Source organism: Bombyx mandarina, chromosome 06, assembly GCF_030267445.1.
Source record: "Bombyx mandarina strain Sakado chromosome 06, ASM3026744v2".
Lineage (NCBI taxonomy): Eukaryota > Metazoa > Arthropoda > Insecta > Lepidoptera > Bombycidae > Bombyx > Bombyx mandarina.
The window spans coordinates 13123992-13151937 of record NC_143213.1 but is presented as its reverse complement, the minus strand read 5'-3'; the positions used below and the strand labels follow the sequence as shown (position 1 = coordinate 13151937).

At 39.0% G+C, this 27946-nt stretch overlaps 2 protein-coding genes across 5 annotated transcripts in view; one reads left to right on the top strand and one right to left on the bottom strand.

The window, feature by feature from the left end:
- The window catches only part of LOC114252986 (glucose transporter type 1), a 33489-nt gene extending 28776 nt beyond the window's left edge, over positions 1-4713 (top strand). For all 3 annotated transcript variants that reach the window (XM_089728150.1, XM_028187713.2, XM_028187714.2), the window contains exon 2: positions 2208-4713. In XM_089728150.1, the coding sequence (XP_089584276.1) occupies positions 2231-3613 (1383 nt within the window). In that variant the 5' untranslated portion in view covers positions 2208-2230 and the 3' untranslated portion in view covers positions 3614-4713. The remainder of the gene's footprint in view (positions 1-2207) is intronic.
- A 2824-nt stretch (positions 4714-7537) lies between these two features.
- The window catches only part of LOC114253093 (soluble guanylate cyclase 89Db), a 38843-nt gene continuing 18434 nt past the window's right edge, over positions 7538-27946 (bottom strand). For both annotated transcript variants that reach the window (XM_089728149.1, XM_028187855.2), the window contains 9 exons: positions 19094-19225; positions 17625-17726; positions 16272-16438; positions 15338-15614; positions 14073-14216; positions 12298-12421; positions 10287-10396; positions 9008-9097; positions 7538-7796 (listed from right to left, as the gene is read on the bottom strand). In XM_089728149.1, the coding sequence (XP_089584275.1) occupies positions 7695-7796; positions 9008-9097; positions 10287-10396; positions 12298-12421; positions 14073-14216; positions 15338-15614; positions 16272-16438; positions 17625-17726; positions 19094-19225 (1248 nt within the window). In that variant the 3' untranslated portion in view covers positions 7538-7694. The remainder of the gene's footprint in view (positions 7797-9007; positions 9098-10286; positions 10397-12297; positions 12422-14072; positions 14217-15337; positions 15615-16271; positions 16439-17624; positions 17727-19093; positions 19226-27946) is intronic.

The window sequence follows — 27946 nt, the reverse complement described above, 5'->3', positions numbered from 1 at the left end:
TAGAAATATTTTAAGTATACTCAAAATCGTGGTAGTAATATTGTTTATATTGCTCACATTGAAACACAGTTTACCCAATATAGCAATAAATGATCTATTTTATTAACAAACAAGCTATATCTAATTTAAATGTCAGACGTCTTTAGGTAGTAAAATATTTGATGTTGAATATATTCCCGCTGACGTAAAAAGAAATAAAAAACACTTTTAAATTCTGATGTCTAGAATTCATACAAGTTTGTATTTTGTTCTCGTCATTTCTGAATCGGTCAATTAAATATAATATGTGTTGTAAGTTATTTCTGTACGGTTGGAAGATTTTTTGTTATTGAGCTATTAATTTTAACACGCGAGAACTTATTATTTCTGAATGAAATCAATGGAGGAGGCGAGAAAAATAAATTAACGTATCGTTTTTATGTTTGTACCATTTCTTTTTCCGAATGTTTTCTTATTTTTTAAGTCTTTTAAGTATTTTTGAAGTCGTCGTGGCCTAAAAGATAACACGTCCGGTGCATTCGTCTTGAAGAGATGCACCGGTGTTCGAATCCCGCAGGCGGGTACCAATTTTTCTAATGAAATACGTATTCAACAAATGTTCACGATTGACTTCCACGGTGAAGGAATAACATCGTGTAATAAAAGTGAAACCCGCAAAATTATAATTTGCGTAATTACTGGTGGTAGGACCTGTTGTGAGTCCGCGCGGGTAGGTACCACCGCCCTGCCTATTTCTGCCGTGAAGCAGTAATGCGTTTCGGTTTGAAGGGTGGGGCAGCCGTTGTAACTATACTGAGACCTTACAACTTATATCTCAAGGTGGGTGACGCATTTACGTTGTAGATGTCTATGGGCTCCAGTAACCACTTAACACCAGGTGGGCTGTGAGCTCGTCCACCCATCTAAGGAATAAAAAAAAAACTACATACACGTATGAAATGATTTTTTAATAGTTTGTGCTTACGATTTTTTTTCTTTTTGAAGTAAGCTATTATATTTCATCGGTAAGAAAAAAACATGTTATAAATGTAGATTTTTCTGGAGCATGTGTCACGGGTAACGTTTTGAAATTCAACAAGCACGCTTTCAGTGACATTTAAGTTAATATAAACGATTTAGATTTGAATTTTCTGGATCTTTCGGTTGAAAACAAACTCACTTCTTAAGATCAAAAAAATGGTTTCTTGCGGTTAGTGTCTTATAAGGAAAATTATGTACCAAAATTCTTTGATATCTAGAAACAAAACGATATTTTGTTGATATCAGTTACGTAAACAATGTTTCAAATTATGCCATTTGGTTTATCGTACTCTCTTGGCACTCAACGGAGAAGGCTACTGATAATCTTTTTTAAATAAAATTGATCCCGACATTGACATTTATAAGAGCTACATTTGATTGCAAATAATAATGTTTTTAATAATAATATTGGAAATAATCGTAAATTTGTCAAGTATGAGATGTTCTTTCGGATATCTATATATTAATACGTGAAGCAAAATTTTTTGTACACCTTTTTATGAAAATTGCGCGGACTTTATGAGGCTTCCCACACTGATAGAGAATATAGAGAAGAAGTGCAGATGGCAATTTTTTTTAATTATGCATTAGATATATGTATATTATATCAATAAAAATATATTACACACACTACCATGTATTTGACACACACACATAACAATATATACATATATTATTATTTGTGTATTGTCAAACTTTTGTTATTGCTTAAAGTCTGTGGTCAAATTGAGAATAGGTTAATATTGTAACTCTTTAATATTATTTGTCTATAGTGTAACTAGTCTTGGCGAAATCTGTGATTATAGAAGTATAAATAGTCTTTGACCATATAACCGTAATAATGTTCAAACTGATAATCGGTAGGCAGCGGTAGGCAGCGGCTTGGTTCTGTCCCTGGCATTGCTGAAGTCCATGGGCAACGGTAACCACTCACCATCAGGTGGGCCGTATGCTCGTCTGCCTACAAGGGCAATAAAAAAAAAAAAAAAAATCTCAATTAATTATAGTCGAAATTCGAATTTCGACTACTGCGGGACCACTACGGTTTTATCTGGACGACTGTAGTGGACTGTAGTAGTGTAGTGGTCTGTTAATGGTTGAATACCGCGCAATCGTGTTTTAGCGAGTCGGGAGACTGTAACGCATACGCAGTTTTAATTAAATTAGATTTATTTTTCTCATTTCAGGTCCCTTGTCTCGTCCTGCAAAGATGTCGAGCGGTGGTACAACGGGGGCACTGCTGTACGCGGTGAGCGCGGCCGTCTTGGGAATGCTACAATTCGGTTTTAACACCGGCGTCATTAACGCCCCGAGAAAATTCATAGAGAACTTCGTACGTGATAATTACGAAGCGAAGCCGTCGCTCATTTTTAGTGTTATCGTCAGCATATTCGCCGTAGGAGGCATGATTGGATGTCCACTTGCCAGTTGGATGCTCGATACTCAGGGACGAAAGAAAGCCTTGCTCTATAACGCAGCATTCGGTATTATTGGAGCAGCTTTTATGGGTTTCAGTAAATTGGCGACTTCAGTTGAAATGCTCATCATTGGTAGATTCCTGATTGGAATCAACTGTGGCTTCGCAACGACGGCTTCGCCTACATACGTCTCCGAGATAGCACCGGTAAGAATGCGCGGCGCTTTCGGCACCGTAAACCAATTAGCTGTAGGATTCGGCATGACCTGTGGCCAGATTTTGGGTATTGATGTGATTTTGGGTAGCGACGAAGGCTGGCCGCTGTTGCTCGGATTAGCGGTCGTTCCGGCTGCCATTCAATTAATTATGCTACCGTTCGCGCCCGAATCACCAAGGTATTTGTTGCTATGCGCCCACGACGAAGAGAAAGCGAGAGTGGCCTTGACTAAAATTCGAGGGAGCAGCGATGTAGAAAACGAAATTAACGATATGCACCTTGAAGATCAAGCGGCCAGAGAAGAGCAGAAGTTCTCCGTGAAGGATTTGTTCACGACCCCAGCCCTGAGGATACCCCTCGTGATTGGTATCGTGATGCATTTATCCCAACAGTTGGGCGGAATCAACGCGGTATTGTACTATTCCTCCACGATATTTGTAAAAGCCGGTTTGTCTGAAGAAGACGCCCGGTTAGCTGTGATCGGTGTGGGCAGCATTCTTTTCGTGATGGCCCTCGTGTCGATACCCCTTATGGACCGACTCGGCCGACGGACTCTGCAACTGTGCGGTCTCGGCGGCATGACCGCGTTCTCTATACTGATGACGATCGCGTTCTTCACGTACGAGAACAACACGACGATGAGTATATTCGCCGTGATATTCACATTCTTGTACGTCGCGTTCTTCGGCGTCGGACCTAGTTCGATCCCGTGGATGATACTGTCGGAGTTGTTTGGTCAGGGAGCCAGGAGCGCGGCCGTCAGCGTCGGCGCTCTCGTTAACTGGTTCGCGAACTTCGTCGTGGGTCTAACGTTCATTCCTATGTCGGAAGCATTGGGGAACTACGTGTTCATACCGTACACGATCCTACTGATTATATTCTTCGTGTTCACGTATTTGAAGCTGCCCGAGACTAAGAACAGAACGATCGAGGAGGTGACGGCTCTCTTCAAGAAGTAGACGAATTTGTATGTCGTAAACCGCATTCCTTAGACGTAAGTGTACTTGTTAGTCTAAGATCACGTTGTGATACTTTAATCAGTGTGCTTAGTGCGAGTTTTTTTAACGTTCTCGATAGCGTAAAAGTTAACTCATATTTGTATGGAATGGGATCGTTTGCCTATGTTTGCCGTTAGGGGCGCTGTTTCAACTGCATACAAAATTGGGTTTACTTTTACGCTATCGAGAACTTTAAAAAAACTTGCACTAAGCATACTTACTGGACGTGTTTTGATAGATTGAAGGTGATTTTTTGGTGCAAGACGTAAAGTTTTCTTTTGTTTATTTATTTTCACTCTTTCCACGATTCGTATGTGATATTTAGATTTAGAAATACACGTAAATGTAGATGGCACACGGGCGTCGTAATAAGTTTTGGATTTCCCTCATCGCACTAAGACTGAAGGATTCGGTTACCATTCACAAATAGCATTAAGTACGTAACGTACTGTATAAGTGATGTACTTATTCGTCGAGCTATGAAATGTTTACATGATGGTTATTGAAGGTATTTTAGAATATATTTTTTTCTAAATCAATATTTAGAGAACGAATTATATATAATATTTTCATGTGAGCTACATTTTTAATATAATAAAAAAAAAACAATACGCAGTTGTGAAGTTATAGTAAATATTCTCTTCGGCTTACGAGACATAATTTATTTCTTTAGATTCTTCGATATACATAATTAAAACAAGTTTTACGGCTTAATCACGAGTTTATTATTTTCGCCTATATTATTTGTAACGTATCAAATATTTTACAGGTTTCGTGGTCAAGTAAGACCGAGGTTCGTTATTCATCAATATTTAAATTTTGTTTTAACTGCCGCGATAAAACCGTAAAAGTATTTTTAATTGTGTCGACAGTTTAAAATCGATTTATTGAAGATTTTTGCGTATGTACGTGATTAAAATGTAAAATTTATTATCCATTTACATTTTAATCAACTCGCTATTTAATTTTAAGTATATATGTTGTTAAGTTTTCGATATTTTAATAATTAAGTACAACTATGCTTTTTACAATGTAAATAAAACAAATTGTTTACATGTACACTTATTTATTTAATTATATAAGCATTTTTCTAAAGTATCATATTAGTAATAATAGAACCACCACGTCTAATATATTTTTTATTCGAGATAAATCTTTATCGGAACGTGTGTCTTCTAGAATTGTAAATCAATTGTGTAAAGTATTTTTTGCATAGATTTTTTTTTTTAAGTTGAATATTCGGATTTATTGCTCTTTTGAGAAATAAAGGAATAGATAGTGGTTACCTTATAACAGGTCGCGTTGAAAAAAATCGTATCACAAATAATTTATATCTTACGGCAGCTGTTCATCCGTATTTAAAAAAATTGTAATTACAATAATAGTGGTAATTATTTAACAAGAGAAATCATTGAGATTTGTTTGAGTTAATCTGAATTTAGTGAATTTGTTTGAATATAAAAACGTAATAAGAATTAGACATGTACAGCCGTAAATAAAGACACAAATTACTCTTTATTGACTAGTCCCACGGCACGACCTGGGTCAGCCGAAGTGTTTTTTTTCCATGCCGGCTCTGAATAACTTTATTGGCAGTGTTAAATGAGTCTATGAGTCCACGCAGCTGGCTTCCGATCGATTTTCACATAAAATACCTGCTCGTAATAGGGACGAGCGCAGAGAGTACATTTTAATTCGACACAGATCGTTTGTTTTTTATGTGTAATAAAAAAAACAACACGTAATAGTAATTGCCGATACAAATGTATGTGCAAATGCATAAACTATTAGCCATTGTTTTCTTGAATCTATTGTACGCAATTACTCGGAAGAATCGCAAGCAAAACCGTATTTACGTACGTGTGCTTTAAAAAAGACTTCAAAGAAAATCGATTCTGATGTTATCAATTACATCGGGGGGTTATAAGCTATTTGGTTTAGGCGACATTTCACTTAATACGCGACATGTACCTTTGCAATTAAAGATGCGTATTATTTAATATAAGCATGAACATTTCGATGCTTTTAATTGACCTTCAATTAAGTATACCCATTCAAATAGCTGATGAAGTTTTTTTTGTATGATATTGATATGTAAAAAAAACTTAAAAAATATTTTAAAATTTTAAATTTTAATCTGTAAAGTTGTAAAAATGTCTCTTAAATGAAACAGCCTTTCTCCCCTCGATATATGACACTAATTCGAAGCGTCTGGTATAATTAAATGAAAATAATAAAGGCGAGTATAATTAAATGAAAATAATTCAATTAGTTTAAACTTAATGTTATCAATATTAGACATCTAACCGTCCCAATGTACCTCAGTGCCAACGTACCAATTACAAGTCTTATTTATAGTGTGATCATTAATTTATAAACAGACCAGTATACATTTATGAAGAAACTTTTTACTGGTGGTAGGACCTCTTGTGAGTCCGCGCGGGTGGGTACCACCACCCTACCTATTTATGCCGTGAAGCAGTAATGCGTTTCGGTTTGAAGGGTGGGGCAGCCGTTGTAACTATACTTGAGACCTTAGAACTTATATCTCAAGGTGGATGGCGCATTTACGTTCTAGATGTCTATGGGCTCAGTAACCACTTAACACCAGGTGGGCTGTGAGCTCGTTCACACATCTAAGCTATAAAAAAAAAAAACTAATCTATACAATATTTCTTGTGTACAGCATTATCTTGTACATAAAATAATAGAAACATCAATAATATATTATTAAAGGGTTTGAAAGAAATTCAAACGTTGATTTGTTGATAAATTTAGTATTTATTTTCTAATATTTTTTTTTTTTTGAATCATTTAAAAAACAAATATATTATTTAGCTTTAAATTCTTCACTTCAATGCAATTGTTATATTTTTTCTAAATTTTATATCAATTTAAAGCTTAAATACTATGTACTCAACGTGATATATGAGAAAAATGTATTTCATTGTGACTATTTAAATGTATAAAATGTTGCAATAATTAACAAAAATATAATATTATTAAAAAAAATTAAATATATTTTAAAGTCGAATTTAATTCAAATGTTGAATAAATGATCATGAATAGAATTTTGTCTTTGGTTTTACTTATCTCTAGTGAGGCTTAGATGTGCTCTCCTGCGATTATCGCTTAGAGGTACTGTATGTTTTTTTTTTTTTTTCTTTTTTTCTTTATCGCCTAGACGGTTGAACGAGCTTACAGCCCACCTGGTGTTAAGTGATTACTGAAGGCCATAGACATCTACAACGTAAATGCGCCATCCAGCTTGAGATATATGTTCTAAGGATCTAAGGTCTCAGTATAGTTAGAACGGCTGTCCCACCCTTCAAATCGAAATGCATTACTGCTTAACAACAGAAATAGGCAGGGCGGTGGTACCTACCTGCGCGGACTCACAAGACCTTACCGAATTCAGTAACAAAGGCTAAACCAATGGTTACATGGATAGAAGGAATACGCTAACGACAAAAAGCAATCGACGCTAAAGGGTCCTAAAGCTAGTGAACGCATAATCTACGTAAAAAAAGGGTTCAGTTTGTCCTAAGGCAATTATTATAGAAATTTTTTTGGTACCTAACTTATTGAATGAAGATCAAAAGTTTATAAGTAAAGAATAATATAATTTGAACACAATATATTTATGTGTGACTAGCTGAGTCCCGCGATGTTACTCGCGGGTGCGAAGGGAAGCTAGTCTAAAAAAAGTAGCCTAAGCTACTCCTTATATAATCAGCTATCTATCAGTGAAAGTCCCGTCAAAATCGGTCCAGCCGTTCCAGACATTAGCCGGAACAAACAGACAGATAGACAAAAATTGTAAAAAATGTTATTTTGGTGTATGTACCGTATATACATTCAGATGCATGTAGTAAAAAATGGTTATTTCAATATTACAAACAGACGCTCCAATTTTATTTATATGTATAGTTAAGAATGTAGTTCGAATCGTAAGCTTAGAAAGTACTAGTATGAGCGCAGATTGGCCAGAGGGGAATCCTTCGAAGCTCGAAACGTGCCATTGGAATTTAACCATTAATAATTAATTGTCTCCGCATAAGGCCGAGAACAGCTGCAAGGCCTCGTCTTGTTCCTCTTCTTCGATCTCTCCTTCCAACCAGAACGTCTCCATCATGCCCTTACCCTGGAATAACACCAATTATTGGTTTATTGTGATAGAAATTTATGTCAATCTTAATACACCAGTGGTAAGTAAGGCTTATTGTAGACTAGCGATCCGCGAGCCGCGGGGCGAAGCTAGTCTAAAAAAAGTAGGAGAAAGAAAGTCTCATCAAAATCGGTCCAGCCGTTCCAGATATTAGCCAGACAGACAGACAGACAAAAATTGTAAAAAATGTTATTATGGTGTATGTACCGTATATATATTCATGCGCATGTAGTAAAAAGCGGTTATTTCAATATTACAAACAGACACTCCAATTTTATTTATATGTAGGTATAGATTCACACCATTGCTTTGCCAATTTCTGCAGCGAAGTATTTTTGCGCTGAGCTTTGAATAGTGGGATAGGCAATGTACCAATGAGACTTCGATCTAATGTCTCAAGGTGCAACAGTGTAGTTTCCGGATACTGAGACCTTAGAACTCGTATCTCGAGGTGGGTGGCGCATTTACATTTTAGATGTATAGGGTTCCGGTAACCACTTAACACCAGGTGGACCATGAGCTCGTCCATTAATCTAAGTAAAAAAAGGTAGTCTGTCACTTCCCTGACTGAATACAATTTCTTTTTAAAAAGCACATCAATCCGTTGCAGTACGTTTCGACGTAAAAAAAACAATCACAATTCTATAACACTCACACATTTCTAATATTAATTATTATTATGGTATAAAATATTATTGTAACAGCGCCCCTAGCGGCAAACGAAGGGAAGCTGTTCCAAATCCATACGAATTCGAGTTAACTTTTACGCGATCGAGAAGTTAAAAACTCGCACTAAGCACACTGTACAAACGTATTAAATCCGAAAGATTCAAACCTTTATCATAAATATATATATATATATTTTTGTAGTGAAACGAATTTTCAATGTAAATCATTCTCGAATCAATTAGAACACATACAAAAAAAATAAGTCATTTAGGAGGAGCTCACTAACATACATCATGCGTTTCGGTTTGAAGGGTGGAACAGCCGTTGTAACTATACTGAGACCTTAGAACTTATATCTCAAAGTGGGTGGCGTATTTACGTTGTAGTTGTCTATGGGCTCCAGTAACCACTTAACACCAGGTAGGCTCGTCCACCGATCTAAGCTATAAAAAAAACACACACGGACAGAAGAATTATACGTGTATTTATAGAAATAGGTCATCATAGGATCACAATACCTTAACTTTGATAACACCTCGAGGACGAAGCCTGAACCTTCCAGCGGGCAGTTGTGCCGCTGTGGAAGCGGAGACCTGGATCCGCCCCGGCTACAACAATTGTTTAAATTAAAAATACATAAACACGTGATTAGGTGCATGGTGAGCCTTCATAGGTAGGTAGCACCAAATTGTTTTTTTTTGACGTCTCTACTCATTCACTGATAGCCTAAGGGGCTATACCAGCTAAAATAGACGATAGGTGAGCTCACGGGATCAACCTGAAAGAATATCCTAACACCAGCCCTATTAAGAACAGCGCTTCGCAGAATCTACCACCGGATCGGATCCGCGACCCACTGAGAAGATCCGACGAGAAACTCAGTGGGCTGTGTCTATGAGTTGATTCGCAGTAAACCATTCGTGCGTTGTCAATTGCAATCATGAAATTGATGAAAATTCAATAATGAAAAAGTTTGTTTAATATTTCTAAAGCTCATTGACATCACAACATGCCTCTATTCACTTTGAGACTTAAGATTGAACACAATTGTAGTTTTTCCACCTTTAAAACCGAGATCTATTACTGCATCTGGGCTGAAATAGGTAGAGTGATTACGAATCCGTACAGGCTCACAGGACATCCTACCACCAGTAAGAGCTTCATATTTTTTCATATTTTATTAATAAAGTGTGTTTTCGTGCGAAATATATACTAGTAAGATAACTCGAGGAGGCTTGATGTTAGGCAGAGGGCCGTTCGTGAAACTCCTGCCAAATCCTGCCAAATGCCAGATAACATGACATGTTGACCACACGTAATGTGCAATAAGTGTAAGAATCTTCAAGAATGTTACGCCGGTAAGAGTAACGCCATCTATCGCCGAATAGTCGAACGAATATCGAAGGACCTAGTAGCACCTAGAACGCTCGTGAAGTACAACGCCATCTATTCTCAGATAGCGGAAACACAATACTAGAGATGTGTGGAATGTTCTCGATAATGCTAGGGATGTGGTATCGGCTATAAAAGCGTTACAGAGATGGCACGCAGTCAGTCAGTAATCGGAACTACTCGAAGCGAAACAGCGAACGGATCATCTGAAGCGAATTTAGAGTTTTAAAGTGTTTGTTGAGTGTTTTAACTGTTCTAAGTGCTAATATAGTGTTAACTTGTAATTCGGTAGAATTTTTATTTATCCCGAACCCCAGCGCGTAACAATAAGATAAGAAGTAGTATAAGAGCAAGAACAAGATATAAACTGATAAGAAATGTATATAACATGTATTAAATACGTGCCTCAGAAGAAGTTTGCATTCGACTCGCTGTGTTGACGGTGTCTCCCACAAGACAGTAGCGAGGAAGCCTCAACCCCAAAACTCCCGCGACGCACGGACCGGAATGTATTCCTGTGGTAAAATAAATTGAGTAAATAAATAAAAATTGTGCGCGTGAAACTTGGGGCACGTGAAATTTGAAATTGTACTTTTACTGGTTTTTTTTTTTTGTCAGGAGGAAATCGCTGGACTCCCACCCTCCACTGGGGATGGGGGTGGGGCATGTCGGAGTCGAACCGACTAAAACCTCCTGTCGCTCAACAACCAACGTCCAAACCTCGCATGAGACAGAACTCATGAAGAGGCAAAGGGAGGAAAGTGAAGCGTTTAGTGCGGAGCACATCTCTCTCATCACCCTCCTCCTCGGGACGCCAGGCCAGCGATCGTCGGTCGATCTCGGTCGGCAGGCTGTCCGAAGCCCGCCTAGATGGCGCCGGTTTGAATGGGTTATCCTACGAAATACCCCGCTGGGTTAGAACCAGCGTGGGTCGAGGATAGCCGGCCTTCCATCACCCGGATGCTCTTACGTAAAACGCGTGCAGAGCAGCTTGCACGTCGTCTTCTTAGGCCCCCTTCGCCGGGCCCCAGACCGACATATGAGGGGGACCCGAAACACTTAGAGGGCCAGGGCTTGGGCGAGATCCGCCTCCCTGGCCCCCGCTCGACGGCGGCGGGCTTGTGCGTCTCTCACGCGCCCCGCCGCCTCCTTCTGCGAGATGGTGCACTCGCAGAAGTCGAGCATCGCCTTCCACGACTCGTCGTCGCCGAGCATCGATGCCACAACACTCGGCAACGACAAGTCGTTTCCTATTTTTGCGACGAGGACACGGCGCCACCCCTCCCATGCGGGGCAGGCAACGAGCGTGTGCTCCGCCGTGTCCAAGTCGCAACCACAATGGTAACACCCTGCCGTCGGCTCGGCTCCGATCCGGTGCAGGAACTCACCGAAGCAACCATGCCCAGTGAGCACCTGCGTGAGCCGGAAAGTGAGGCGTCCTCTGTCACGATTCACCCAATGCACAAGAATCGGGCGAATCGCCTCGACGGTCCTACGACCAGCCGAAGGATCGGCCAGCCGCCTGGACCATGACTCCAGCACTTTTACTGGTGATAGGACCTCTTGTGAGTCCGCACGGGTAGGTACCACCGCCCCGCCTATTTCTGCCGTGAAGCGTTAATACGTTTCGGTTTGAAGGGTGGGGCAGCCGTTGTAACTATACTTGAGACCTTAGAACTTGTATCTCAAGGTGGGTGGCGCATTTACGTTGTAGATGTCTATGGGCTCTAGTAACCACTTAACACCAGGTGAGCTGTGAGCTCGTTCACCCATCTAAGCAATAAAAAAAAAGAGAAATAAAGAAAAAAAAAATAAACTTCTTTTGCGGTGTGTGGTATCGTGGTTTCCTTCTTCTTCTTGACTTGTATAATTTAAATTCGAAGCCAACACGGGCATCAACTAGTAGGTATGTAATGTTAACGAAATACTGACATTAATCTAGTAAATAAAGTTCCTTTTTTTTATTGCATTTGTAGGCAGACAAGCATACGGCCCACCTGATGGTGAGTGGTTACCGTCGCCCATGGACTTCAGCAATGCCAGAGGCAAAGCCAAGCTGCTACCTACCGCTTAATACTCTACAAGCCTCGTTTGAAGAAGGACATGTCACTTTAAGCATATTGTTGGTCAAGTCACCACAATATACGAATTTATTTTTCCCTGCCTAATCGTTGGTAGCTAGGGCTAGTCTAGCTACGCCCCGGACGGGTAGGCGAGCTCACGGGCTCAACTTGAGAGAATTTTCTAACACAATCCTAGCATGAGCAGTGCTTAGCTGAATATACTGGATTGAAATCGCGGGAAGATGTGACGAGAAATTCAGTGTTACTGATTACTGTCAAACTAATTAATTCCTTCCTGAGCTTTATAAAGCAGCAGTGGTGCAGTACCTATGACAGTACAAGATGCGAGTTACCTATAGTGAGTGCGGGCAGGGCGCGGCAGACTGCGAGTGCGGCACTGGCGGCAGAAGCGGCATGAGCCCGGCGCCGCTCGGGCGCCCCGGACACCAGCATGTACACTGTTCCTACTGTCTCCACCTGCCAAAAAAAGCATAATAGATTCTTTTTTTTATTGCTTGGTTGGGTGGACGAGCTCAGAGCCCACCTGATGTTAAGTGGTTACTGGAGCCCATAGGAGCCCACCTTGAGATATAAGTTCTAAGGGTCTCAAGTATAGTTACAACGGCTGCTCCACCCTTCGAACCGAAATGCATTAATGCTTAAATAAATTATTAATTTATTACTTAAATACATAGCTCTAAAAGCTTTATTTTTATAGTCTATACTATTTTAAATAATATGCTATTTTTTATTATCTATGCTATGCTATTTTAATCGAATGCTTACCACAATGAAATGTTGTATGCTTTCCAACAGCCAACCGTACATGTTCGAAGAATATACCTAACAATATTCTACGAATGCCTACCTTGAGATATATATACATAGTTCTAAGATCTCAGTTTTCACAGTATAACGACTGCCTCACCCTACAAACCGAAACGCATCAATGCATCACGTTAGAAATAAGCAGGGTGGTGGTACCTACCCGTACGGACTCGCAAGACGTCCTACCACCAGTAATAATGTGATGTACAAAAGCAGGTCTGTGTGCTTAGTGCGAGTTTTTTAACATTCTCGAAAGTGTAAAAGTTAAGCCAATTGTGTATGCAGTTGGAACAGCGCCCCTAGCGGCAAACGTAGGCAAACGATGCCATTCCATGCAAATATGAGCGATAAGGCCGCCGATTTATATACCGACTTTTGTTTTATTACTTTACTCTGTACATATTAAGGTGTTAAATAAATAAAGAGTTATTATTATGAGCTAACTTTTTTCTCCTACCGACGCCGAAAGTTCGGTTTTCGTCCCGCTGTACAGGGAAGAAAGTGTAACTTTTCCTCCCTGGGTACTGACAAGTGCGCATGCGCGTTAGTGTCTACGTATGCTCTCACGCACCTAAAATTCTCCGCAATTGTTGTGCTCGGGTAATTTGCAATATTGTGTTTAGTGTAAAAGTGAAATAAATAAAAGGCAATAAAATTTAATAGTGAAGTATTAAACAAAGATGAGTTCATCAGACAGTTCTTATTCAATTAGTAGTAGTTTATTTAAAAATTAAAAAACAGTTAAATTGTTTTTTTTATGAGTGAGAGGGCCCCGCCCCCCAATCCTCGCTAGAGCTTCGCCCCTGTACCCCGGCTCGGTACTCCACGGGTGCTAAGTTTTTTACAATGTCGAACTTTCGGCCTGGTAGGAGAAAAATAGTATATGCACCGCGGGAAAAAAGGAGAACATCTCATCCCTTCACTTTTCTCCTTTGGCGCACAGTGTACTATTACGCAATCGAGAACGTTAAAGAACTCGCACTAAGCACACTTAACATTAAGGCATTCGTTTCGTTGTTGTTGGCTTGTTCTTTTTTTTTTTTTTTTTTGCTTAGTTGGGTGGACGAGCTCACAGCCCACCTGATTTTAAATGGTTACTGGAGCCCATAGACATCTACAACGTAAATGCGCCACCCGCCTTGAGATACAAGTTCTAAGGTCTCAAGTATAGTAACGACGGCTGCCCCACCCTTCAAACCGAAACGCATTACTGCTTCACGGCAGAAATAGGCAGGGTGGTGGTACCCACCCGCGCGGACGCACAAGAGGTCCTACCACCAGTAAAAGAGGTGTTGGCTACCTTATAAACTCGATGAGTATCCAGGAGCCGGTCGATCCTCGAATACACATCGTTAATATAAGCGACGGTCTGCATGACGTCGGCACGAGTCCCCGCCTCTGCTACCTGGACTCCGCAGAATATTATTGTCACAGATTCGAACGCCTGAAATATTATTTATTTTATTTAATATATTTTGTACACACCACTGTTAGAAGAAACACGATAATAAGGATACAGAGTACAAGGGCACTACTAATTTCATGTTGAAATCTCTTCCAGTAGGCCCGCAGAAGGAAAGAAGAATTAGGAACACCAACCTAGTGGCATACAGTAAACATTACATATAATAATATATAGATATTAAATTAAGATATAAAACAATATATATACATACAAATACACACACATATACTTACTTTATATTATAATACATTATACAAAGATATATACACTTTTATTTAATATGGTAAGGATAAATAGTGTTCTTTAACAGATTTCTTGAACGCTGCTATTAATTAATTATTATACGCTATTAATTAGATCTGATTCGAGTTCTGGAATAATTGGTAAGCGTGATAAATTACATTCTATCTTCATGATCAACCAAATATTCCTACGTGCTATGAGAATATTGAATTCTCGAATATCGAATTCTTGATTTATTTGATTTTCGGTATTAATACCGAAATCGGTATAAATATCACATATATACGGTGCGATAACGTCACTTATGCAAATTATGTAATTTTTAAGGAGAAACGTTGGAAAATTCAACATCTTATTATATAATTCATATATATATTTTTTTTTATTGCTTAGATGAGAGGACGAGCTCACAGCCCACCTGATGTTAAGTGATTACTGGAGCCCATAGACATCTACAACGTAAATGCGCTACCCAACTTAAGATATAAGTTCTAGGGTCTCAGTATAGTTACAACGGCTGCTCCACCCTTCAAACCGAAACGCATTACTGCTGTCCGAAATAGTCGGGGTGGTGGTACCTACACGTGCGGACTCACAAGAGGTCCTACTACCAGTAACCAGTAATAGTTCTGTTAGGCTATAGAAATAAAATGATAATATTTAAACTACAAACTACATCAGTAAAAGCAAACATCTTTCTCGTCTCACTATAATTAATAAGTAAAAAATATATTTTCTCATATTCATTTCAGTGTTAACACAAATTGCATAAGTGACTTTATAGCACCGTATGTGCGATATGTTTCCAATAGATTTAGTGTCAATATGCTTCTATAGATTTGGCCTTAATCACTAACTTGACAAGCAGCCATCGGATCTCGTCCTGCTCTCAAATGATCAGCTATTCCCTTCGGTATCATGGAGTATAACAACTGATCGCCTCTCTTCTTCCACTGGTCCAGTAGTCTACAGGATTTCTCCAAAGACGAACATCGGGTCTCCGCTTTCTCGAACAGTAGCTCTAGTCTGGAGAGATGCTGCCAACCGTTTAGGAGCATCTCCTTAGAGAGTCCATGTCCGTTCATATCGGCGACGTATAGACCTGCTTGCCGGATTTCCTCTAGATCGTTGAAGCTGGAAAATTATTAAGAATAATAAGTAATTGTACATTGCACATAAGTTGAAAGAAATAAAAAAAAATGGCTCTCAAAGTTTTCTCAGCCATAATATCGATCTACTGGATTGAAATGTAAATTCGTTTTAATAACTTTTATTTTAAAGTAAACTTTAAATCATATACAATTAAAAGAATTGGCGTTGACTAAAACCGATATCTTCCAAATAATCATCAGGTGGACTAAAGAATAATCTAAGAAAAGTAATTAACCGCTAAGTACCGATTGAAAAAGTAATATTTAAATAAATTATATACTGACTATTATATTACTATTTTAACTTTTTAAAAAAATAAGCTAATTATGAATATTTCATTTTATGTAAATCTATACTAATACATAAATCTACAGTAGTTGTTACGGATGTTTCTTTATAACTTCTGAATCATGCATCCGATTGACTTGAAACTTGGTATCCATGTAGTAATATTTATATGAGTATTGGACTCCCTAATAATAATAATGTTAATTTTAAATGCCCTGAGCCAAGCGGGCGAGTACGGCTAGTAATATGATAAACGCAATATTTTATAATGTTTTAATGGTTAAATTCATTAGCGATCAGACATATCATCGCTCCAGATAGATTGTTAAAATAAACATATCTGAACCATACATGGGGCTGCATAAGAAGATGAGGGCGTCAATTTCTTCGAGTAAATAAATGGGTCCCCTTAATAATATGGAACGGGCACCCTGAGACCCTCGTCTCGCCTCACTCGTGGACTTCGCACGCCAACGCACCAACTCCAGTTCAAAGATCATTGTCTGCATACAGACCACCTATTGAACAAATTAATATTTAAAATTATTTAATAAAAACAAAAAAATGTGAAAAATAAGACAAATTTACGAAAAATATAAGCACATAGATTTCGGGAACGTTAGAGGCAAATCAGAAGAAGCTTCCACTCACCAATGCATTTTCAAATTATTAAAAAAGATGTTTAACAGTAATAGTAATACTATCAATGAATACAAAAAATATTTTTTGTTAACCAAAATTCGTTGTCGTTATAGCAGAAACATCGCTTACAATACAGGAGCGCTTAAAAATCCACGCATTTGCACGTGAGCCTTTTTCCCTTTGTGTAAACCAGCAGCTCGAGACAATTTCAAGAGGGAAACGAACCAAACAAAAAACAAAATCATCGATTTATTTGGTTTTATATCGAAAACAACCAAATTTGATAAATATTACACTGTGTTTAGGTTTTTTTTGAGTTATTACTGATGGCCCGGAGGCCTCTCCAGCTCGACCAGGGCAGGTGGGCGAGCAAAGGCTGAGCCAGGAGGAGTGGGATTTGCTGCCCGAGCGCCTTCAAAGAAAACCTAACAACTCAAGGACAGCTGCTTCGCGATTGAATCTGCCGGATCGGAATCGCGACCAGGTGAGAAGATTCGGCGAGAAACTCAGCGATTTGATGCATGAATGCGGCGAGTTGGTTAGGTTACACGTCAAACTCTTTATCAAATTCGACGAGTATGGTTACCGGGGTCCCTAAGCCTGCTCCTAGTGTTAGAGCTGAAGGCATCGATTGCAAAGGTTATTGGATCTGATGGATCCGTAAGAACGTGTCTAGGGCGTCGACGGTGACTGAATCCTGCGTGATCAGGTTTCGGGGAGTAGCCAGCGGCGGCAACGATAAGGCGATTTTTTTAATTGCTTAGATGGGTGGACGAGCTCACAGCCCACCTGGTGTTAAGTGGTTACTGGAGCCCATAGGCATCTACAACGTAAATGCGCCACCCACCTTGAGATATAAGTTCTAAGGTCTCAGTATAGTTACGACGGCTGCCCCATCCTTCAAACCGAAACGCATTACTGCATGACGCATAGCCTTATCGAAGTAACGTTCCGATGCCGACTTCCTGTGTTTCCGGAAAGTTTACCTGCACTGTATTGCGCCGGTCGTGTCCATCTAAATGAGTTTCCAAATGTTAATTTAAACGATAAATTGATACTCGCCTTGTCCCAAGTAAACGAAACTTTTGGTTTCCTCAGGCGTAGAACTTCGACGATTGACGATTTTTCAATACGATTATACGGTCCGCCCCAAGCCGCTACCAACTAAAGTAAATGATTAAATTTTAAAATTACATCAATACTTAATTTTAACATAAGAACAAAGTTAATGAAATGCCATACATTATAAAAATATATAATGTGCCTGTTGAAAATATTATTATAAGGAATTTTCTAATTGATATTACTGTACCATCCGATTACAACATAGGTGCTAAAGAAATTGAAAAACTGAGCAAATACCATCTTTTGAAAACTGAAGTCAGTCGTTTGTGGAATACACAAACGTCTGTCATCCTAATAGTCGTTGGCGCTACCGGGGTAGTAGCTAAAAGTATTACAAGATACCTAAATAAATTGAACAGCAACATTACAGAAACAGGTAGCTATTCACACATCAGTTATACTTAGTAAGGTGCTTGGAGACACAGTATTCGTACATAACACAAGAACACTACACACAAAACACGCCACAACCGTCAGACATACAACAGCCACTCGACACACAACATTCATCAAATACACAAAATCCAACAGACACCACTCATACAACGGCAACACAACAGCCAATAACGCAGCGAGGAGGACGACGAGGAGGACGAGGAGGACGACGAGGAGGACGACGAGGAGGACGACGAGGAAGAAGAAGAGGCACTACTCACGCACAGTAACACACGCTGGGGTTCTCTACATCATTTAGTCATTTTCTATTCTTTTTTTTTCACATAAAATATCATTAAAATTTTGGGGTATAGATATCTTTTTTCCTTTGGGAAACGGGACGGGATATTTATCAAAGCCGACACAAGTCGAGGAAGAAAAACCTAAAAAATATTATTATTAGGAATTTTAAAAAAGCTTAACTTGCCTTACGTACTTTTATGTACGAAATGTCACCGGCATCTTTTTCTTTTGCTTCACCTTATCCCACTAGGTGGGATCGACACAGCTAATTTTTCGTCGTCAGCTCAACACTCACTCCTCTCGTCCATATCGTCATTCACACACTCCATCCATGTCTTCTTCGGTCGATCTCTTCCCTCTCTACCTTGCACTACCATTTCCATACATCTCCTAGTCACATACATGCATGCATCTGTGTGCTTAGTGCGAGTTTCTTAAGGTTCTCGATAGCGTAAAAGCTAAGCCATTTTGTGTGCAGTTGGAACAGCGCTCCTAGCGGCAAACGTACGCAAAAGATCCCATTCCATACAAATATGAGCTAACTTTTATGCTATCGAGCACGTTAAAAAACTCGCACTAAGCACACTGAACATAAATTAGATACTTAAGGACGATAAAATAACTACTGTTGCACGTTTAAATATTGAATTCACTCGTAAAAGTCGTTTTCCAAGATTTTGCGGGTTATTTCAACGCTAAATAGCTTTAAAAACAGATTGACGAGTTACTTTTTCGCCGGCCATTAAGATTTTCATTCTTCGGTCAAGCAGTACTCCAAATGGAAACAATTGCAGCAGTAGCGAAGCCGGCACCGATGGTAGAGGACAAGCTATGTTCTTGCGGAACATCAACGATTGTACCTTAAATGAAAAACGATTGAAGACAAACACATAATTTTATATTTAAAAAGAAATGTAGTTATGGGCTCTGTAAATTTTCGAGATGATAATATTATGGTCAGAGCGAATATTAACCGTTAAGAATTTAATACGGAATCGCTCGTAACGGAGATACCAATTATACCTAGTCAGGTCATAAATTCTGTCACATGTTTAATGTAAAATAATTGAAACAAGTTTATTCATTATGTAACCATTCATATACCAAAATGAACTTAACAAAACATAGATTCTTATGACACTAAATTTTATTCAAAATGACCTCCGTGATTTTGAATACAGGCCTTCAATCTGCGCGGCCAGTCGTCTATCGCAGCACGAACGAGGTCCATGTCAATATCGGCGGCTGCCTTAATCAAGGATGTCTTGAGTGACTCCAAATTGGGATGAGGCTTTGAGCACGCCTTTTCCTCCAAGTGTTGCCATATCTTGTAATCTAACGGATTCAAATCTGGACTGGAGGAGGGCCAGTCTTCGTGCCGGATGAAGTCGATTTCACACACCGCCAGCCAGTCTTGTGTGCTCTTCGCTCTATGAGCTGGCGCCGAGTCTTGTTGGAACACCCAGTGCCTGTTATTGAACATGGTGTGAGAAACAGGTTCCACAAGGTTCGTCAGGACTGTATTTTGATACACAACTGCATTCGTTTTTACACCTTTCCCACAAAAATGTACCTCTGTTAAGCCCCAATAAAAAACTCCCAACCATACCATGAGCGAGGATGGAAAATGACCTCGTTGGACACGCGGAATACGGTTGCTCGCTTCTTCACTACTGTGTGCGTACACCTTATCATTTTGTTTGTTGTAGCTCTCTTCTACGGTAAAAATTTCTTCATCCGAAAAAAGAATTTCCCGATATTTTTTTCCCGCGTACCGCTTCAACATAGCGCGGCATCTCTTCAGTCTCAGGTCCATTAGACGAGCATTCAAACGATGTCCTGTTTTTCTTCGATATGCCCGAAGCCCTAAGTCTTCATTTAACACCCTTTTCACCGTGGTTCTGCTTAACCCCATCTGAAGGGCCAACAGTTTCTGCTTACGTTTGGGATTTGTTTGAATTCGCGCCTTCACAGCTTTTATCACTGCTGGAGTCCTAACAGACCGAGTGCGACCACTTCTTGACCTGTCATCTACACTAGAGTCTTCATTGTATCGTTTGATAGTACGATAAACGAATCTTTTGGTTACATTCAAATTTTTCAGTATGTTAAAAATTTTAATTGGCGCGTAACCGCAACGATGCAACGCAATAACTGCAACACGGTCTTCTTTAAGCGTCCACTCCATATTCAAAAATGAGTAAAATTCTAAAAGTATACATTTTTTATTTTCATGAGCAATTTGAAATTCGAATTCAATAAACTTTTTTGTGGCCAGCATTCTAAAAGAAAAGATTTTACTGTGTGACAATACTTATGACCTGACTAGTTATTATGTATATGTACCAACAAAATCATTTGTTATTATTAAAGAACAGATCGAGGGATGAAATCCTATTTGGTTTAAACGACATTTTTGCAATTTTACAGGAGAGCCATTTCAAGTTACGTAAAAAAAAAAAAAAAGATGTGGTGTCGTGGGACACCAGGTAGGAACGAAGTTCCTTCGGCTAATGTAGAATCGACACAATTTGCAAAAAAAAAATCGTGCTCAATTTTATGTAGGTTTTCTTGATTTTTCTCTTAAATTTTGCTGATTAGTTTTTATTTAAGTATAGGAAAGTATTTAGGAAATTCAGTATTTTAGGAAATAATAAATTACGTAAAATAGAAAGAGAATGGATGAGAGAACAAAAAGAAAGAGGGAGAAAGAGAAAGGTAAATATAGTTTGATTATACACTACTCGCTTGTGTGTGCGACTGTCGCGCCTGCGTACGTCTCATTTAACGGTTTTATTCCACGCACTTTTTTCCACGGATTTTTTCTTACGGTTTTACTATCACATTCTTTTCAGGAACTTCGTTCCAAAATATATATATATCACAACAATAAATATATTCAGCTATTTAAATCGAGTAAACTTAATTGAAGTTCAATTAAAAACATTGAACTTGTGGAAGGCTTAAACGACGAAAGGAAAGATCTTCCACTGAGCGGGTGATATTGCTCGGTAGACCGACGGTCCGAATGTTGTTGTTCGGAACTTGTATATACGCAAGCTCATTTTGAAAATGTCGTAAGCGAGATTCAGGCATTTGTCAAATATCTTGCATTGTATGATGGCTACCCACCACAAACTCTTGATTATCATTATCTCAGCCTGTCCACTGTTGAACATAGGCCTCTCCAACTGATCTCCAGTGCGGCCGGTCTGTTTCCGCCTGCATCCAACAAGTCCCAGCGATTGTCACCTGATCGTCAGTTCATCTGGTAGGTGGACGGCCCACACTGCGCTTGCCAGTACGTGGTCTCCATTTTAGCTTTACTGGTGGTAGGACCTCTTGTGAGTCCGCGCGGGTGGGTACCGCCACCCTGCCTGTTTTTGCCGTGAAGCAGTAATGCGTTTCGGTTTGAAGGGTGGGGCAGCCGTTGTAACTAAACTTGAGACCTTAGAATTTATATCTCTTGTGGATGTCTATGGGCTCCAGTAACCACTTAACACATGTTTATTTTCGCTATAGTATTATTCAGGAACAAAAAACATATTTTTTATTTTGTACGTAATCGTTTTTCAGTGTTTGAACTATGTCTAATTATTTTTGTACCAGTACTCGGTTAATTATAACAAATTTTACAAGACATTCCTATTTACAAATTTACTCTAGCTTCTCTCATTACAAATGTACATAGTAAAAGGTATGTTGTACGTAATTTGCTGAAGAAAGTTAGTAAATAAGAAAACATTCCTTAGAAGGCGAGCCTCATTTGCGGCTACCGAACGCGAACAGGGACGTAATTGGAAATAAAACTTTAGATATAATCTGATCTAAGGCATTCTGAAATAGAGCTAGTTCGGAATCTCTATATGTTTTTAACAAGTGCAATCTCGTATCTCTACCGCTCGGACCGGGAGATCTTCTAAAACTAAACAGATTTAAATAACGCTTCCACTTACAGTAAGTAGCAGGAAGCGAAAGCAAAGAGTATTGTGGCTAATTTGATTTCATCACCGTACCAAAGCTAAAGTACCATTGGCCACTAAGTTTCTAGATGTAGGCCGCGATGCCGATCCAGTGGTAAATTCAGCGAAGCAATGCTTTGGTTAGGTCTAGTATTAGGCATCAGTATGTCCTCCCTATGAGCTCACCTGTCAAACCAACGATTTGGCAGGAAAAATAAATAAATAATATACGTTACATTTCCTAATTTATTTCTAAAACTGTAATTCTAGTTTAGCCTATATAGTTATATACTAAGAGCCTATGGCGATATTTTTCTTTTTGTCTTCATTTTTTCCTCTAATTCCGGCCCTGTCAACGTTACATAATTAATAACGCACCCATTAAGTTCAAGGTTTTAGACAATACAGTTGTGACAATGGACAGTAACCGCACAGTTAAGGAACGAACGACCTCCCCTTATGTTATTCGATATCCGTTAATAGTTCCTTCAATTTGTTTAACGCTCATTGTCGATATGCACGTATTTATTATTGTCTTCGGTAAATTGTTTATATTTATTTAATTGTCGCTTAGTGTCTTTTGTTGTATTCCGGTTTGAGGGCTAAGATAGACAATTGAGAGGTAGATCTCATGTCTCAAGCTGGCTACTTTCACGTCATGATACCAATAGGTATTTATTTAACACCAACTGGGTCATGAGCTCTTTTACCAATCCGGCAAGAAGTGGATGAGGAGATCCGTAGGCCGGGTTCAGTGGTGTGGATTGGGAGAGGCCTATGTCCAGCACTGGACGACTGTGGGCTGTTGATGATGATGATGTGTAATAGCTATCATAGAACACAAGATTTTGCTTGAATCTCGCTAACGACATTTTCAAGATAAGTCTACAGGTTCCATATACATAATATTTGGACTGTCAGTCTAACGTTACTTTCCAAACAGATACAGTATAATGACTGACACAGATTCCGAAGTGATACAGTACTTCGTCACCTTCCAAATATGCAATAAATATAAAAATGAATTTTGCTGTTCGTTAGTCTCGCTAAAACTCGAGAACGGCTGGACCGATTTGGCTAATTTTGGTCTTGAATTATTTGCGGAAGTCCAGAGAAGGTTTAAAATGTAGATAAATATGAAAATGCTCGGAATTGAATAAAAATAAGAATTTTGTTTTTCCTCTGATGTGTCCCCCGTCGGACAGATTTCTTTTGTTTGTTTTAATTTTATTTTATACAAAAGTTTAGCTCTTTTATTTATCGATTGAGGCACTACAAAGTCTGCCGAGCCAGGTAGTATGCAATAAAAAACATCCTATATAAAAAAATATATGGTGGAAATATTTTTATTATTATCTAGAGACATAAACTGAATTTTACGACCCCGTGCTGCAAAACAAAAATAGTACAATGGATTTGTTTGTCTAAATAATTTCGGATATTTCTTCTAATAAATAAAACATTGGCATACATTAAGTGAGCACGGATGTAAGCAACATCTGTATAGGGTTCGTTTGGATTCCATTTAGCGAATCTATAGTAATGTTTAATCAGAGGGACGTAAAGCGTAAATACATTATACATTGTACTTTTTTTATTATTTTTTTATTGCTTAGATGGGTGGACGAGCTCACAGCCCACCTGGTGTTAAGTGGTTACTGGAGCCCATGGACATCTATAGCGTAAATGCGCCACCCACCTTGACATATAACTTCTAAGATCTCAGTATAGTTACAACGGCTGCCCCACCCCTTCAAACCGAAACGCATTACTGCTTCACGGCAGAAATAGGCAGGGCGGTGGTACCTACCCGCGCGGACTCACAAGAGGTCCTACCACCACATACTAGAAATGTGTTTGCATCGACGTCAAATCAGATAAAAAACCAAATGGTTTGTGTCTGAGATTGATTAAAAATATCTACGTGAAAAAATATAATACAAAAATGTGACTTCAACTCCAAGTCTAATGTTTGACCAGAGCTTTCACTTTAGAAGAGTAACCACCTGTAACCACTAAAAACCAAGCGTTGCGTGAAAAACATCAAAGCTCGATTATAATTTTTTTCAGAATGAAATCATATATTTCAATCAGTATTTTTTTTATTTGAAGATTTCGATTAATTCAGTATCAGGTCGAATAGAACATTCAAAATGATATGCGTTTTTGATTTCTAAATAAGATAACGTGTGTAAATCTTATTACAATTCGCGATTAGGAGGCCCTTTTTAAATGGTTTAATATTTATTTAATGATAATAACTGGGAGCAAATCATGCACGCTCATCCGGCCCAATTTAGAATTCCCTATGTTATGAGTACCACAGATTGACATACATATAATACTTACACACGTTTTAATATATACATTATACATATTAATAATTCAGCCAAAGAGCAAACAAACCTGTTCATCACACGAATGTTTGCCCGATATGGGAATCGAATCCACGGTCCTCGGCGCAACTGACAGAAGCGCTAATTATTGCACTACCGAGTCAGTCTAAAATTGCATTAGCGCTGATGGCCCACGTCATTTCGGATCCTCCCGATCCACTAACGGTGCTTTTAGGTACAAGCACCGGTTATCGTTCTCGTCGAACCCGTCGCTTGCGACGAAGGGCTCGACGAGTAAATTAACCCTCAGACAGAGCCCACTTCGCCTAGTTTCTCGCCGGATCTTCTTAGTGGGTCGCGTTTCCGATCCGGTTGTAGATACTGCGAAGCACGGCTCTTGCTAGGGTCCGTGTTAGTAACGTCGTCAGGTTTGAGCCCCATGAGTTCACCTACTAGTTAAAGTTACGCTGAAATTGCCCCTCAAGGCTATTAGCTTAGTAGGAATTAAAAAGAAAGCTGATGGCTTGGGTTCGTGACATGATCTTCTGATAAAATCTTCCTTCTTCTTCTCCAAAAAACAAAAAAAATGAAATCTAAGCTAAATAAGCTAATAAAGTCGAACACAAGCCGTCGGTCTCTTGAAGACAGATAAGGAAAAATAAAACTCTATCAAACATTCACAAAACTGTTACGAATTCGGGACGCAACGGAACGGCTCCCTAGAAAGACCTGAAATAAGTTACGCTGAAGTCTATTTGTTTTCGTTTTGTGTTTTGTGTGACTTTTGTTTTGTAAATGTTACATGAGGGGACGATGTAGTTATGTAAGAATAAAACAATACATAGATCTAGGACGATCAAAATGAATAGGAGCGTTTGGAGCCTCTGGGTCTGCGGAGGGACTTCGGTTCCCTCTGTATTTTGTACCGTATGTTCCATGGGGAGTGCTCTGAGGAATTGTTCGAGATGATACCAGCATCTCGTTTTTACCATCGCACCGCCCGCCACCGGAGTAGAGTTCATCCATACTACCTGGAGCCACTGCGGTCATCCACAGTGCGTTTCCAGAGATCTTTTTTGCCACGTACCATCCGGCTATGGAATGAGCTCCCCTCCACGGTGTTTCCCGAGCGCTATGACATGTCCTTGTTCAAACGAGGCTTATGGAGAGTATTAAGCGGTAGGCAGCGGCTTGGCTCTGCCCCTGGCATTGCTGAAGTCCATGGGCGACGGTAACCACTCACCATCAGGTGGGCCGTATGCCCGTCTGCCTACAAAGGGAATAAAAAAAAAAAAAAAGAATACGATCAGACAACCAGTGTGCTTAGTGTGAGTTTTTTAACGTTCTCGATAGCGTAAAAGTTAACTCAATTTTGTATGGAGTTGGCACAGCGACCTTAGTGGCAAACGCAGGCAAACGTTCCAACTCCATACAAAATTGAGTTAACTTTTACGCTATCGAGAACGTTAAAAAACTCGCACTAAGCACACAGAGCTTTAAAACAAAACAATTATGCATTTATTTATAAAGCACCTCTTTTAATTGCATATTATATTGTTTTGTTAAATCGAACATTCACTTGAATGTATTTACGTACTATTTTTAATCGATTCCAAAAAAAAGTGGGAGATTCTCAACTACATTTTTGTGTGTAATCTTGATATGATTCTAATATGCTCCCATTTCAATTATCTCAAGAACCGACCAATATTTTTTGAGTTATCCGTAATAATGCAGACTTCGAGTACTTTGATAGTATTATCACTTTATGCGGCTGAACCCGGTTTTCTTTTTTGTTAAAATTCTGAACGATAAAATAATATAGCATTATAAAAAGTCACATGTGGTTAATCATTGCACGTAACCTTATTAAACATCATTTTAATAGCTAGTAGCATTGACGTCACACGTTATGAACATTCAGCCAAATATTGGAACATTAATGCGGTCTGCTCTTCTACTGAATTGGATTGAACTGTTTAATGATATAAAATAATATCAGCCAACTTTTATTTTTTATTTAATGCTTCAATGGGTGAACAAGTTCCGTGGTTAATTGGGTGGATGAGCTTACAGCCCACCTGGTGTTAAGTGGTTACCGGAGCCCATAGACATCTACAAAGTAAATGCCACCACCCACCTTGAGACATGAATTCTAGGTCTGAGTTTTTACAATACAACTGCAGCCCCACCCTTCAAACCGAAACGCATTACTGCTTCACGGCAGAAATAGGCAGGGTGGTGGTACCTTTTTTTTTTATTGCCCTTGTAGGCAGACGAGCGCACAGCCCACCTGATGGTCAGTGGTTACCGTCGCCCATGGACTTCAGCAATGCCAGGGGCAGAGCCAAGCCGCTGCCTACCGCTACCCGTGGGGACTCACAAGACGTCCTACCATCAGTAAAAAACTTTCTTATTTGCAGCAATAAGCGACCCAGTATCGCTTAGAGCGGACTGCTATTGAAATTAATTGTGTCACAGAATAAAAGCAACGAAGTACCTACCTCGTGACCGATGACGTCAATAGAAGCTGAATAGTTAAAATGTTTGTAAAATTGCAAATAAATCAACTGTCATTTTCATTTCGTGGTGCAATTATAGGTCTATGGGTGCAATGCTCGCGCTAGCTCAATGAAGTAGGAAACCTATGGAAATGAAACGTCAACCAAAATTTCGTGCCACTGTGACGTCATCTGGCCACAAAACATGGCGGCTTTAGTGCTGTACAAAAGATTTCAATGTTATCAGGTTTTATCGATAAACGTTCTTGGCTCATTTTATTTTAAATATTGTTGAGTATTATTTATTTGTAGAATTTATACTTTAATGGGAAGTAGTAGGTATATTGTTATGTGCAAATATGATATGATTTAGATGGGTGAAATCTAAGACAAGTTCGTCCTTCGAATTTGCCAAGTAAACGATATGATGATTTTTAAAAGTTGCTACACTGATTTTATAAAGTTGTCGTTTGTCGCAAAACATAAAGATATGGCGTAGTTCAAAGCCATCAGCCCATTTCTAGCATGCTAAATGTTATCGTATTTTGAGTACGTGTTTTTCTTAGACTATTACAATCTATTTTAATTGTTTTGCTGACTCTAAAGTCCGTAACATACTACCGCAGCGCACCCCAAGGAAGGTGCGCCGCACCATTTGAATCACTTTCGCTTGAGAGTGATTCAAATTTTAAACTTATCAAGGGACCGCGTGAAAAAAAAAACACCTACAGAACATTTATTCATTAATTACAAACGTCATTCCTTGTGACTTCCTCTCTAAA